Here is a 13032-nt window from a genome sequence, read left to right on the forward strand (position 1 = left end):
TTAGCCAGTTTATTCCATTGTTGAATGAGAATCGAATCACAGTGACGTGAACGTGTACAAGCTCTGGAACTCTGCAATTTGCAACATCAATAATGCGAGAAGTTGCCTGTTTGTATTTTGAATTTCGTGCCCACGAATTAGCTTTTTCGTGGCTGCAATGTAAAACAGTTGAAACCAAATCCAGTCGGACAGGTTTTTGATTGTATTGATTTGTGTGGGTTTTTTGTTGTTGTTGCTATCATCTGTTCAATATAAAACGCTGTAATTCTGAAGTTTTTGGTGAGTGCTCACGACGGCAAATAAAATTGCAGTTATATATATATATATATATATATATATATATATATATATATATAGTCACCTTCAAGTGACTTTGCAACAGTGCAGCTGCAACTATAGTGTGTGTGTGTGTGTGTGGGGGGGGGGGGGGTTGCGGGTACAACAAAACAAAAGCTCTGATTTTGCAGTTGTTTTTTTTTTCTTACCCTTGAATGAAGTTGCTCACAACCGTCGTTTTGTGGCGTGAGGTTTGTGTAAAAGGAATAGTTTAGTTTAGTAACACTAGAGAGAAAGCTGCTGTTCAATTTTCCTGCCTCCAATAAAAACAAAGAGAGGGGGGAAAAACAGGAAACATTTAAAAACACTGAGAAGTGAATACTTGATGGCTACTAGTATTTATTATAAACATGACGTCATCCTGCTCCATACAGTTGTATTTTGCTAAACATAACTGGATCAGCTTATGTGAACAGGTTGACCAAAAAGAGGTATTTCTTAAAAATGGATATTACGTAAATATAATAATTACATTTAATCCTACATGTCATGGACAGGTACTAAAAATGCATTTCCGTCAGAAATCGCTGTTTATTTACACACTTAAAATGCGACCTATTGTGTATCATGAGCATAACAGCACAATTATCTCAGTCAACTTTAACTTGCTAGCACAATATTAGCCTAACAGCAAGTACCTATAAGTCATATTTTGATATTTTCAGAAAATGACAAAAAGCCTTATAGCAAGCATTGGGTTTGTGTTGACATTGAGCTTAGTAGCACAGTTGCCATTTTAAACTTACTCCCACAATATTTGTTAGGCCAATTGCATAATTGACGTTTCCTTGTTGATATGGCTAAATTGATAATATAGTTGACTGTCATTTTTAACTTAGTTTCACAATAAGAAAAAAATTAAAAAATACCAACGTGCTTGCTAAAAATGTTTTTTTTTTTCTATCTTTCTTTTTTCTCTCTCTCTTGTTTCCCGGAAAGTTTCACTATATGACGTAGGCAACTATGCTATTAAGCTAGCGGCATTGCTAAAACAATGATTTGCTCGCTAAAAATTGTATGTGTGTTTTTTAAAAAAATTTTATTAATTGATTCGCCGTCTTCAAAGTAACTGGACTCTGCTTGATTGTTGAATGTGTTGTTGTTGTTTTTTTTAACCTTGTTTTCTGAAAATTTTCAAAAATGACTCAGGCAGCTAAGATATTCGGCTAACTCTTTTCAGACCTCCGAATAATTCACATTTCAGCAGCGACCATCAGAACTGTTACGGTTCACATCCACAAAGCACGTTTTTTGGGGGGAAAAGAGACGCATTTATTTACAATAATATGTATTAAATCCAATAGTAGACAAGCATGCATATGTGTAATACGTATAATCGAATGGGCGTCAACGTGAACTTGAGCTTCTCAACACTCAAGACAGAGAGGGGAAAACGCACAGCATAGTTGAAATAGTCACTGTGGAGATTGGGCGGTCTCCAAAGCAGCCACCGTCAAGTGTGAAATGTCTGCCGTGACGGGGATTGCAAGCATTTCACACACGTTTATAAATAAAAGCCCACGTACGCCAGCCAGTCGTGGCGTGACGTGGCGCTGCTGTGGTGGTCCGCGAGACAGGAGCGTCTTCTCTTTTCTTTCTTTCTTTCTTTCTTTCTTTCTTTCTTTCTTTCTTTCTTTCTTTTTAGTCCATCAGTAAGAAGCAAAGACTTGCTCCCGCATCATGAGTCTCTTCTTCTTCATCCTGCGGTTCTGGAACCAGATTTTCACCTGCTGGTCGCTCAGCTCCAGTCTGTCCGACAACTCTTTGCGCTTCTGCCTGTTGATGAATTCGTTGAGCAGGAACTCGCTCTCTAGCTCAGCCAGCTGAGGCTTGGAGTAAGGCTTCCTTTTCTTTCGGCTCCTCACCTGCTGGGACGAGCACCACGGACCACCTGCACGCACGCACACGCACGCACGCGCACACGCATCGTTAACACCTACAGTTGGAAGACGACCATGCTTTCTGATCTAGCATGAAAGAAAGCTATCAAAAGCTAAAGCTAAGAAATCTAAACATACCACACAGGTGAAAGGGAATTATTCATTGCTGAAAGTAGCTAAAATTATACAAAAACATATATATTTTTTTATAAAAAGTAATAAAAATGAAATTGGAACAATAGAGAATGTAATGTTTATAAAAGCATGATTTACTATTGTTAGCATACTAAAGCATTGTGTACAATGCTTTTGTGCAGGTTTCTTACAACTTAACTTGCAGAAGTGTCGCATTGTCTTTTGATCTGGTCATGACAAGACATAGTAACTTTTTCCATTTTACTTCTATTCCAATATCAGCTATAAAAATAAAGACATGATATAGTTTAGAGCGAAGAGTGATCTTAAAATACACAGTCAAGGAAAACATTTATTTGAATAACGTTTTGGGGAATTATTGAACTATGTATTGGTAGATGCTTACCAACACAGTATTCATCTACTGACAAAGGCATGGTGACGTCTATTATTTGTCGGAGGTATTCTATCTATCTATCTATCTATCTATCTATCTATCTATCTATCTATCTATCTATCTATCTATCTATCTATCTATCTATCTATCTATCTTTCATGACAAACAGATGATGACTTTTATTCTACTTTATTTCCATTTATGACAGAAAATACGTAATATTGTTTGAGACAATAGTGGCACGGGTCGCTACAACAAGCGGAAAATAACCATTTATTTTTAAATAAAATTAATTGAATCCATGTGTTGGAAATTATTGCTCCATTTATATTTTTCCCAAAACGTGTCAATAAAAATAAGGGTTAGCTACTATTTGAATGACTTTACCGTAACTGATATGACGCATATTTCTTACAGCTGTGCATCAGAAACAAAGGAGACAATAGTTTTAAGGAGCTAAAATGGAACCCGAGAGCCCTATTCGTGTTTCTGTCCATCTGCCTTGTGTGTCTGTCCATGACCTTGAAAGTGCTTGAAAAGTGCTTGAATTTGATCTTGAAAAGGGTCCTGCAGAGAATGAGAGGTCCACTATATTTCTCGCAGCGGAACAGCCGTTTATAGTCAACGGCTAGGAAACCGCGCAGTCATAAAAAAGTTGTAAATAGACATAATTGCAGGATATTTCCAACAGAGACTTGCTATAACAATCAAATAAAGGGCTACTTGACCTTCAGCAAAACACGTGAGCGTGGACGGAGGCCGAGCTGTGTCTTGCTGCTTGTTGATTCCGTGCAGTCGTCGCGCGCACTCCTGCTCCAGATGGCCCGCAGCCGAACCGTGCCCGTCCAAGTATCCCCGCAGCTCCTCGGCGTAAACCTCGTGAGGTGCCCCCGACTGTGCCACCTTGTGGTCTGCGCCAGGCGGGCACCGCGACGCCGTTTCGTCCTGCAAGGGAGACTTGGCCGAGTCGCCGTTGTTGTTATTGTTGTTGGCCGCGCTGTTGGTTCCGGGCGCGGTCGAGTTGGTGCGAAACGTCGGGCAGTAGGCTCCGAAGGTGCGGCTCTGCGCGGGCGGCCCGGACGCGCACGAACTTGACCACGGGAGCGTGCACAGCTCTGCCCTCCTGTTGTAAGGGAGGTGGTGGTGGTGATGATGGTGGTGGTGGTGCAGCGGGGGCATGTGGTGCGCCCCGGCGTTGGCGCCTCGCAAGTTGGACAAGTAGAGCGTCTCGGGGGTCAGCAGAGGTCCGACGTAGCCCGGTGGGCTCAGAGGGTTCCGTTCGCACATTGCCATGGAGCTGGCCGCGCGCACGCTGCTCCCGAAGCGCCTTAGCAACTTCTCAAGACTAACGGCTAGCTAATTGGTGATTTGTCAACGGGTGCTCACGTGATATGCAAAGTGCGCACGGCGGCCCCACCCTGCATGGAAGCTCCAAATAGAGCGAGACGGATCGGGCCACGATGCTCACTGTGTGTGTGCGTGCGTGTGCGTGCGTGTGCGTGCATGTGCGTGCATGAATTCATCCATTTTCACCTTTCGTCTGATTTATGGCCATAAAACAACCGTAAAGCCTCTATGACAGGAGCAAGAGCTTTTACTTTGGGAATGCACAAGAAAACCTCTTCACTGTCAAATACAGCTTGTATTTTTTAGGGGGGGGGGGGATTATAACAGTAGTTGGAAACACTTTAAAATATTAATTATTGATATCTATGGCAACGTTAGTTAGCACAACAAAGCAAGTAAGTCCCCAAAATTTGCCGAGTTGTTTTTACGTATATGTTGGGGGACCTATAGCAACAATTAGTTCTATAAACTCTTATTTCTTTGTTGAAAATGCGGGAAAAAACAATTTCAGGGTTAGGATTACAGTGTTGTTGGGCCACCCAAAAGAACAAATAATACACCCGTAAAAACTACTGGGTCAAAACAACAACAATAACAACATCTTGGGTCAAAGATTGGATCGACCCTCTACTTTGGGTCAATTTTGCCCAACTTTGAGTTGTTTTGTACACAAAAAAACATTCTGAGGGGTCATACACAAATTGGGCAATTTTGTGCGAAACAACCCAGGAAGTTCATTCCAATTTTTGACTCAACTTAGGTTATTTTTGACCCAGCAGTGTTAAGAGTGTCCTAATACTGAAAAAAATAATGCTAATAGGTGAAAACACAGTAGATTTAGACTCACACCAATATTTTATTTTATTGTATTTCATTAATTATGTGTCAGTTATTTCAATTTGATTTGTATATACGACGTGATTGTTTTTGTGTTAAAATGTATAAATGCATGACTGCATTTATACAATTCGACGCTAAAACCATGCACGTTTGTGAAGCCCTTTGTGAGTCGTCTTTGTAAAATAAACAGCTTTATACATAAACTGTGCTTAGTTGTAGCACTTAATATTCTACTTACTTCTAATGTCAACATTTAAAGGACATCATTTCAACTATACCTTACAATAATGCGACAAATAATTTACATTTTTCCTTAAACCATATGTGAAGCACTTTATCTTTATGAGTTATATTTGTGTTATAGTTACTTAAATGTTCAAGTTAAAAGGACGTAATACACAATTTTGTTGATTGAACTCTAGCCTTCAATAATGTTCAAAATACCTCCAAACCCTCCATACCGTTTTTCCATAAAACCACGTGTGTGAATCATGTGAATCCTCTCTGGAAATGCTAAATGTGGGCTACGTGTTTTTAGTTTTGATTGGAAAAAAATGCATATCACGCATTAATTCATTGTCCAAATCCCCCATAGATTCTTTTCTATTTAAACCTGCACGCACACGCAGTTCAAAGGAGATGATAAGTCATTTTGGTGGTTTTGATTAAAAACTGCACTCCACAAAAACGTTCTTAAAGCCAAATCCCCTGTACTGTACGCCACTTTCCCTCAATACTACGCAATTGGCTTGTACGAATGTATGAATATTATGATTATTATTCGGCGTCTGAATGCAGTTACAAAAATCCACGTAAAACTTCATTTACAATTGTGTTCATCATAAATCCCCCAAAGGCACATTAAAGACTAATACAGCTCACTGTACTCATTTTGAACCCTACTAGGATCTTGGAAAACAGACATTCATACGCCGTAAAATATTTCAAGCCAAATCCAAAACGCCCGAGCAATTGGAACGTTCAAGGAATGTTTCTTTTTAATTCAGTTTGGACCTCTTTATAAAATAAATAGGCTTGTGTTGTTTTTATCTGTGCACAATTTGAGAGCCACCGTGCAACAATGAAGTTATTCTGTATCAATCCTCCGATCCCTTGAGCTTGTCACGCAGCTTTTCTTGCCCACTTGCGTCATGCACAACCAAAGAACGACAAATATAGAACATCACAATGATGGTTTGTTCCACTGTAAACTATAGGAACGTTGCACATTTAGCATTCTTTTTTCTTTTTCTTTCTTTTTTTTTAAATTCAGCCACACTAACTTGAATGTTATTTCGCCACCGGAACAAAATCGAGAAAATGTGCGTAATTTCGTCTGTTTTCAAATCAACAGGAATACAAAAACAAGACTTGTGGAGTCGCTGCAGTGCTGCATTCACGGTCACAAAACGGGTGGGGAATAGTTATAAACTAAGGATTACATGTAAACAAGAAGACACTTCGTGTTTTTAGTTGTTGTTTTTTTTTTATAATCGCCAGTATACAAAGCTAAAAATTCTTAGCGTGTTTCATTCAACATCCTTTGTCGCCATAAAAGTCTTTATAGGGCCGAGAAAGGCAAGGGGAAAAAAGGAGGTTAATAAGAAAAACAGATGCACGCGTTGTTTTTCTGTTAAGCGAATGCGAATAAACGAACGTCTCAAGCTCAACCATTACACGACAAAAACGACTTTTCTTGACGAGAAACTTGCCATTTGATGCTTTGACAAAAGTGGAACTCACAACCATAGAATTTGAAGACATTTATTTGGAGTTAAATCCTTTTTTCTCCACGTATTCACGCATAGAAAACGTCTTGAAATTTGGAATTTTTGTTTTGATAAACGTCAATTCGTAGATGGAAAAAATGTGGAAATTTGATTGTGTTGTGTTATGGCTCTTTGTGTGAGGAGCTTCACTGCAATGTGCTTTTCTGCCTGCCAAGGAATCTCTCCCCTGCACTATTGTCCTTGGTAATAAACTTGCTGCCTGTGCTGCATGCATGCTGCTTCTCTCGTTCAAGTTCTCTGCTGCTCTGCACGTCTGTCTGCAACACACACACACGCGCGCGCGCGCGCGCCCACACACAAAAGTGGGAGACTCTTCAAAAATCTCTCGATTGGCGCCCATTTGCAAGATAAGTTCACATTTCATTTCCGCGTTTGTAGGTGTAACAGCATTCAATTAATCAAATGAACTTTTGTTGTAAGGCTGTAATTGGATTGCTTTCTTAGGGTTTAACAGAGACTTTTTACAGACTTCTGTGTGTTTGTGTGTGTAGGGGGGACGCCAAAGTTTTACAAAAAGCCAACTTGAAACTTGTTTAAAAGGTTAACCTTACAAGGGTGACGCATTTAAATGCGATTCACGCTGTTAACAGACTGTAAAGTCAAAGGTATATTGTTGAGGCAGGTTTTTCCCCCTTCGTTTTCACTTTCTTTATAGCTGCTGCCCATCTTGTTTTTTGAACGTTTTTGGAAAACAAGAGAAAAAAAAAAAAACCCACAACAAATTCAACAGGAACGTTTGACCTTTTCAGATTCCATTCACCGAAATTACGGAAACTCTTCACAGACACAAAGAAACAAACAAGCGAAAAAAAACAAAAACAAAACAAAACAAATGTGTAGCGAGCATGATGTTGTCATAGTAACTAAAAATGACTTCGCCAATTACGCTACGGCACATTTATTTATTTTGTTGTAGAACGAAGGGCTGAGCTGCTGTTTAGTCAGTTTGATTATTTTCACTGCTGCAGTACCGTTACAATAGTGGAAATTTTGAAATGCATTTTCTAAAATGGTATTATAGCATTACAATATAATTTCGCAATTGTATGTTCTTGTTTCGGCCTGCTCTGCGAAATAATAGTTTAACTTAAAGAAAGTTAAATTCAGTAGAACCAAAACATAATACAATGTATTTTATTCCATTTTTTTTTCGGCTCGAGAAGTGTAAGTAGCTTTGTTTCAGCTCTTAAATTGAGTGTTTTGAAAGTGTTTTTTTTTTTCCAGCTCTTGAATTGTTTCGAACCACGTCGTCCTGATTCAATTCGATTATTTTAAAGTATACACACTTAACATAAAAAAAACTGAAATCATGCGTAGCAGCAATATGGTTGCATATTGCGCAACTGTACCCCATCGGTTTTCTTTCATTCAAAAGAAAGAAAAGCGATCGTGTTCTAAAGCTACTTGGCCTATATATTAGGAATAATGCAGAGACCATTTGGTCCGCATTGGAGCCATTGGCTGAACCATAAAGACCGGGTGCTAAATAGTACACAAATGCGGTCCTCTTTATATGCGTCCAAGTACAAGAAACTCTTTTTTTTTTTTTTTTAAATGTATAGAACCTTTTTTCTTTTTTAGTGCACGGTTCAAAATATCTCTCGAACACCATACTTATGCCAGTGTTTTATAAATGAGTCGTGTTAATGTTAACTTTCGAATATGGCTAGTTAATGAGTGCAACAAGTAAGATGTTTTAGGTTTTTAAATCACGGAGACGGATTAAAAAAACCCACTTAGACTGTTTTTTTTTATATATATTAGCCTACTTTTTATATTTTTTTAAAAGCAAAAAAAAAATTAAGCATCGTGTTCTTCGTGAATTTTATTTGTATTTGTGTGAATTCCACATGCCCCATTTTGCACAGTTGTGACACTTTATCAAGTGTGAGACGAGGAAGTATGTGCATGCACCTTGTGAGAGTGCAACTGCGTGGAAAGAAGAAAAAGAAGACGATAGAAAGAAGCCTTTCTGTGCTCCTGCTAACACAATGACTATAACTGGCTCCTAAACTGACCTGTCAGCACTTTATTACGACCAATGGGCAGGCGGCAATTCTCTCGCCGCCGTTCATTTGTATTCCGCACGCAGAAGTAGCCACTGTGCATATTAAATTAGTAACAGTTTAGTATCCCCTGAACTGTATTCCATTAAAGGTGCTAATAATTCACACTTTTAACAGTCAATCCAGAAGAAAGCTGAATAATGGCCGTGGCAAAGTGAAATGTATCTATCTATCTATCTATCTATCTATCTATCTATCTATCTATCTATCTATCTATCTATCTATCTATCTATCTATCTATCCATCTATCCATCTATCCATCTATCTATCTATCTATCTATCTATCTATCTATCTATCATGTACGTTGCGTATTTGCAACACCCAGTCGAGCATGTTTTACCTCTTAATAGGAAAAAAAAACAGTGTTCCATTTGGGATTAGTAATTGTAATTTGGGACCATTTTGTTGAAACCATATTTAAGGCTGCTGGTTCGTTGAACGTTATTATGGGCGGTGGCTGTAATTGCAATAATTGTACACTAGATGGTGAGCTAACGCAAGCAAACTGGGCCGCAGGCGCCCTGGCAGGAAGCAATTATAAATTGTGTTTTAAGAAAATAAAAAAAATCCCCGCAGTGGCTTCATAAACGACCTATTCTTTTTAATCCCAGCCTGTAGGCCTTGATATATTTTGCACAAGCGTGCTTATTTTCACCCATCATTCCTCCGTTTAGATCAAAGTGTCAAACTCAGGGCCCGGGGGCCAGATCCGGCCCACGACATCATTTTATGTGACCCGCGAAGGCAAGTCATGTTTGTTGACTCGACGTTTTTCTTTGAAATTGTCTTCACTGTTAACACAACATCTGAGCTATTGCAAGCATTTGGTTCCAATCACTCCTTTAAAGTACTATGAAAAGTAGTCGAACAAACGAGTTACTGGCTTCTGATTTCAAAACTAGTTGTCCATCAGTTTGTTGTGAATGATGTGATAATATAAGGCGATCAAATGGGTTCACAGTCGTAATGGCCCACCATAATGTGACCCGTGACAAAAAATGAGTTTGACACCCCTGGTTTAGATGATCCACTTTCTGTGTTTCAACTAGTGGGCTTGCCGGGTACATATTCTTGAAAAAAATGTGTTTGGGTTGATTTCCACTTGAACGTTTTTTTTTCCTAAATACTGTATAAACTCATTGTGAATTTGATGCCTGCAACACGTTCCAAAAAAGGTGGGACAGGGGCATGTTAACCACTGTGTTGGATCACCTTTCTGTATATGCAACACTCAGTAAGAATTTAGAAATTGAGAGCACTCATTGTTGAAGTTTATAGGTACAATTCGGTCCCATTCTTCTGATGTATACAACTTCAGTTGCTCAACAGTCCTTTGTACTATTTAGTGCTTCATAATGTACCACACATGGTTCAATGGGAGACAGGTCTGGCCTGCTGGAGCGCTAGTCTAATACAAATTGAACTGTGGACTCGTCAGACCACAGCACACGTTTCCACTTTGTGTCAGTGAATCTCAGATGGGCTTGGGTTCCTGTAGATGCCCGGGGTCCCCGCTCTGTCTGCCCCATCTTTTGCACGCTCCTGGTGTGAAGACTGGTAAAAGTCAAAGCACTGTAAATTCAACTTCCGTACTTAAGTAAAAATAAAAAGTAGACTCTATATTGTACAAGTTGTATAAGTACAACATTAAAAGGAAAAATGTTTTTTTTTTACTGTCAGTTCTAAACCACAGATTTTTAGTACTTAAGGCAAGGCAAAGCAACTTTATTTAATAGCACATTTACAGGGCAACTCAATGTGCTTCACACAAACAAAAGCACAGCATCTAAATGATTGTGAGACTTCTGAAATTCTATACTTTTAAGTAAAACCATTTAGTTAAATCAGTTTAAAGCGGTCGCAATGTGAATGCAGACACCACAGTAAGAACTGTATTGCCAAGTGGCTCTAAATTCCAACTTGGGACACGTGAAAAAGGACGGTGAAGCCACGAGAGGTTGCAGTTCTTCTGATGACCACTAGATGGAGATAAGTCCACAGATGTTCTCAGCTTGCTTGGCCTGCCGCTTCTGCACTGCAGTCAACATAAATGCACATTACAATATGTTAATAATTAGGCACTCAAAACACTTTGACCCTAAACAAAAGTTGTATTAGGCATTTAGTGTTGTTAACTATGTGATTATGTTTACAAAGTATCTTTACAACCATTATTGTGGCTATCCAGAAATGCTATGGCCAAAATATAAGACATATTTTTGTGATACACTGTAAGATAATCGTCAATGTATAGCATGGTGGACAAGTGGTTACCTCTGCCTCACAATGAATTCTGAGGTTCGTGGATTTTATTGCTTGTGTAAAACTAAACCACACCACACAACTTTGCCCAAAATATCTGCTAGCTAACACGCAATTCAAAAGGCCAAAGACTGGCTAATGGATGTTGCGACGATTAAGGCCCTTTAAGCAAAATATTTGAACACAAATAGAGCAGAAACCCATGCCGATGGGTAATATAACAATACTCACAAGTATATGTTCGTTCTGTGAGAAATCATAATTACGACTGCAGGTAGTTGGCGGTCTTCTTCCTGTTTCACCATAAAGCACATCTACGTTTGTATTATACTTCCCCCTGGTGGCCAAGGCACGCACGGCAGAAGAAAGCTCATCGATTTAAACCAGGGATGGGTGACTGGCGGCCTACATCCACAATCAGAGTGGCCCTCGATGAATTTTGAAAACCAAAATGTTTACTATAGCAGAGCAGTTTTAAGTTGTTACAACAGTGTTCACCACTAGATGGCAGAAATCGCTTACTAGCACCTCAAACTCCAAGAAAGTACTAGCGCATCAGAGAAGAAGAGCGCGTGGATCTTGGCAAAAAGCAGAACTGAGACCAAATTTAGTTAGATCTCAGAAGTACACAAATAACTGATTATTTTTTCCACATGAAACGTTGACAGTTCGTTTGAAGAAGTGCATTAAGAGTTACAATGCAACAGCTTTTCAATTCTCCTATAACAAAACCGAGTTAACTTTTCTGCTCTATAATGCACTGTTTTACTGGCAAGTGAGTCGGCCTATTCATTTAGGGATTTTGAATGACATGCAGGACAAACGTGAAATATTACAATCTTTATGTGAGTTGACTTTTGTGAGCGCGTCCACAAAATGAGTTCTTGCACTGAATGTTGGATCAGCAGTTGTGTGTCGTCTTTGAGTGTGAATTAGAATGGAGGAGATCCCTTTGCATACGAGGAAAAACTCAACATATATTTTGTCCTTCAAGATAGCATTTTTGTCAGACAGCTTCAAAGAAGTGCTGATGAAAAATTGTGCCCCCCTCCAACATTTAAGTCACCCATTCTTGATTTAAAGCATGAAGTCATGATGCAAAAACGTAATTATTTTTTCTCAATGTTTTTATAAAGTAGTACTGTTTTGAGTGTTAATTCTTATTGCCAAACATATTACAATTTATTTGTGTGTGTTTTTTTTGTGTTGTGGCTGGAACGAACTAATGGCATTTCCATTCATTTCAATGAGGAAATATAATTGGGTAGTATTCTAAGTATGGTCACGGAAGGAATTAAGCTCTTAAGGCCCCTCCATTATATGCCAATGTCAAATGCTTGCAAGGTGTGTTGAAACCTGCAGGAGGCGCCAGAGGACGCCGAGGGGGTCCTGTAATTATGCCTTCATAAGCTTTTGGAAAAAAACCAAGAACCCCTTGCAATGCATGCATTTGATACTCCCATATAAGGCAACTACTGTGTAAACAATGCAAGACGCGACCGCAGAAAATTGCAGGGACTTTTAAAGAATTAATAACAATTTATGTAAAGTGAGATAAAGTACATTGAGCACTGAATTAGTTTTGCTGCTTTGTTGTAAAAAATGTGCAAGAACAAACTTACGTTGCGAACGTAGAGAATGCCCGAAAACCAAAAAGCTTGGAAAAAACACGTCTTACAGAAACGAAATTAGCATTAAAACTCACGTGCGAGAAGCTGGCACAACCCCAAAAAAATGAAGCTAAATAAACTAAGAGGGGGTAAGCAATAAAGCCTCGCAAGAGGAGGGGAGGGCCGACGGAGCTGCGAGGGGAGGGAAACAATAGCGAATCAAAGCATAATAATATTCCTAAATGAAGAGGGAAATGTTGCAGCGCTCATTTTATTAATCAGACTGTCAATGTGAGCCAGCCGGGAGGCCAAAAAGCCAAAGAGCTGCGAGAGGCGCCCTCACTCCTCACTCACTCCTCTTCTGCTCT

The 13032-nt window shown here is 39.2% G+C and overlaps 1 protein-coding gene across 1 annotated transcript; it reads right to left on the reverse strand.

Annotated features, from left to right (window-relative positions):
• Positions 1-694: 694 nt before the first annotated feature.
• hoxd12a (homeobox D12a) lies at positions 695-4088 on the reverse strand. Its single transcript, XM_086051824.1, has 2 exons — positions 3477-4088; positions 695-2227 (listed from the first exon to the last, which is right to left on the reverse strand). Exons 1-2 carry the CDS (start codon positions 4039-4041, stop codon positions 1986-1988), a joined length of 807 nt encoding a protein of 268 aa, XP_085907950.1. The 5' UTR covers positions 4042-4088; the 3' UTR covers positions 695-1985.
• Positions 4089-13032: the final 8944 nt, after the last annotated feature.

The sequence above is a fragment of the Filicampus tigris genome, chromosome 14 (genome assembly GCF_054856515.1).
Source record: "Filicampus tigris isolate MCC_2025a chromosome 14, RoL_Ftig_1.0, whole genome shotgun sequence".
NCBI lineage: Eukaryota > Metazoa > Chordata > Actinopteri > Syngnathiformes > Syngnathidae > Filicampus > Filicampus tigris.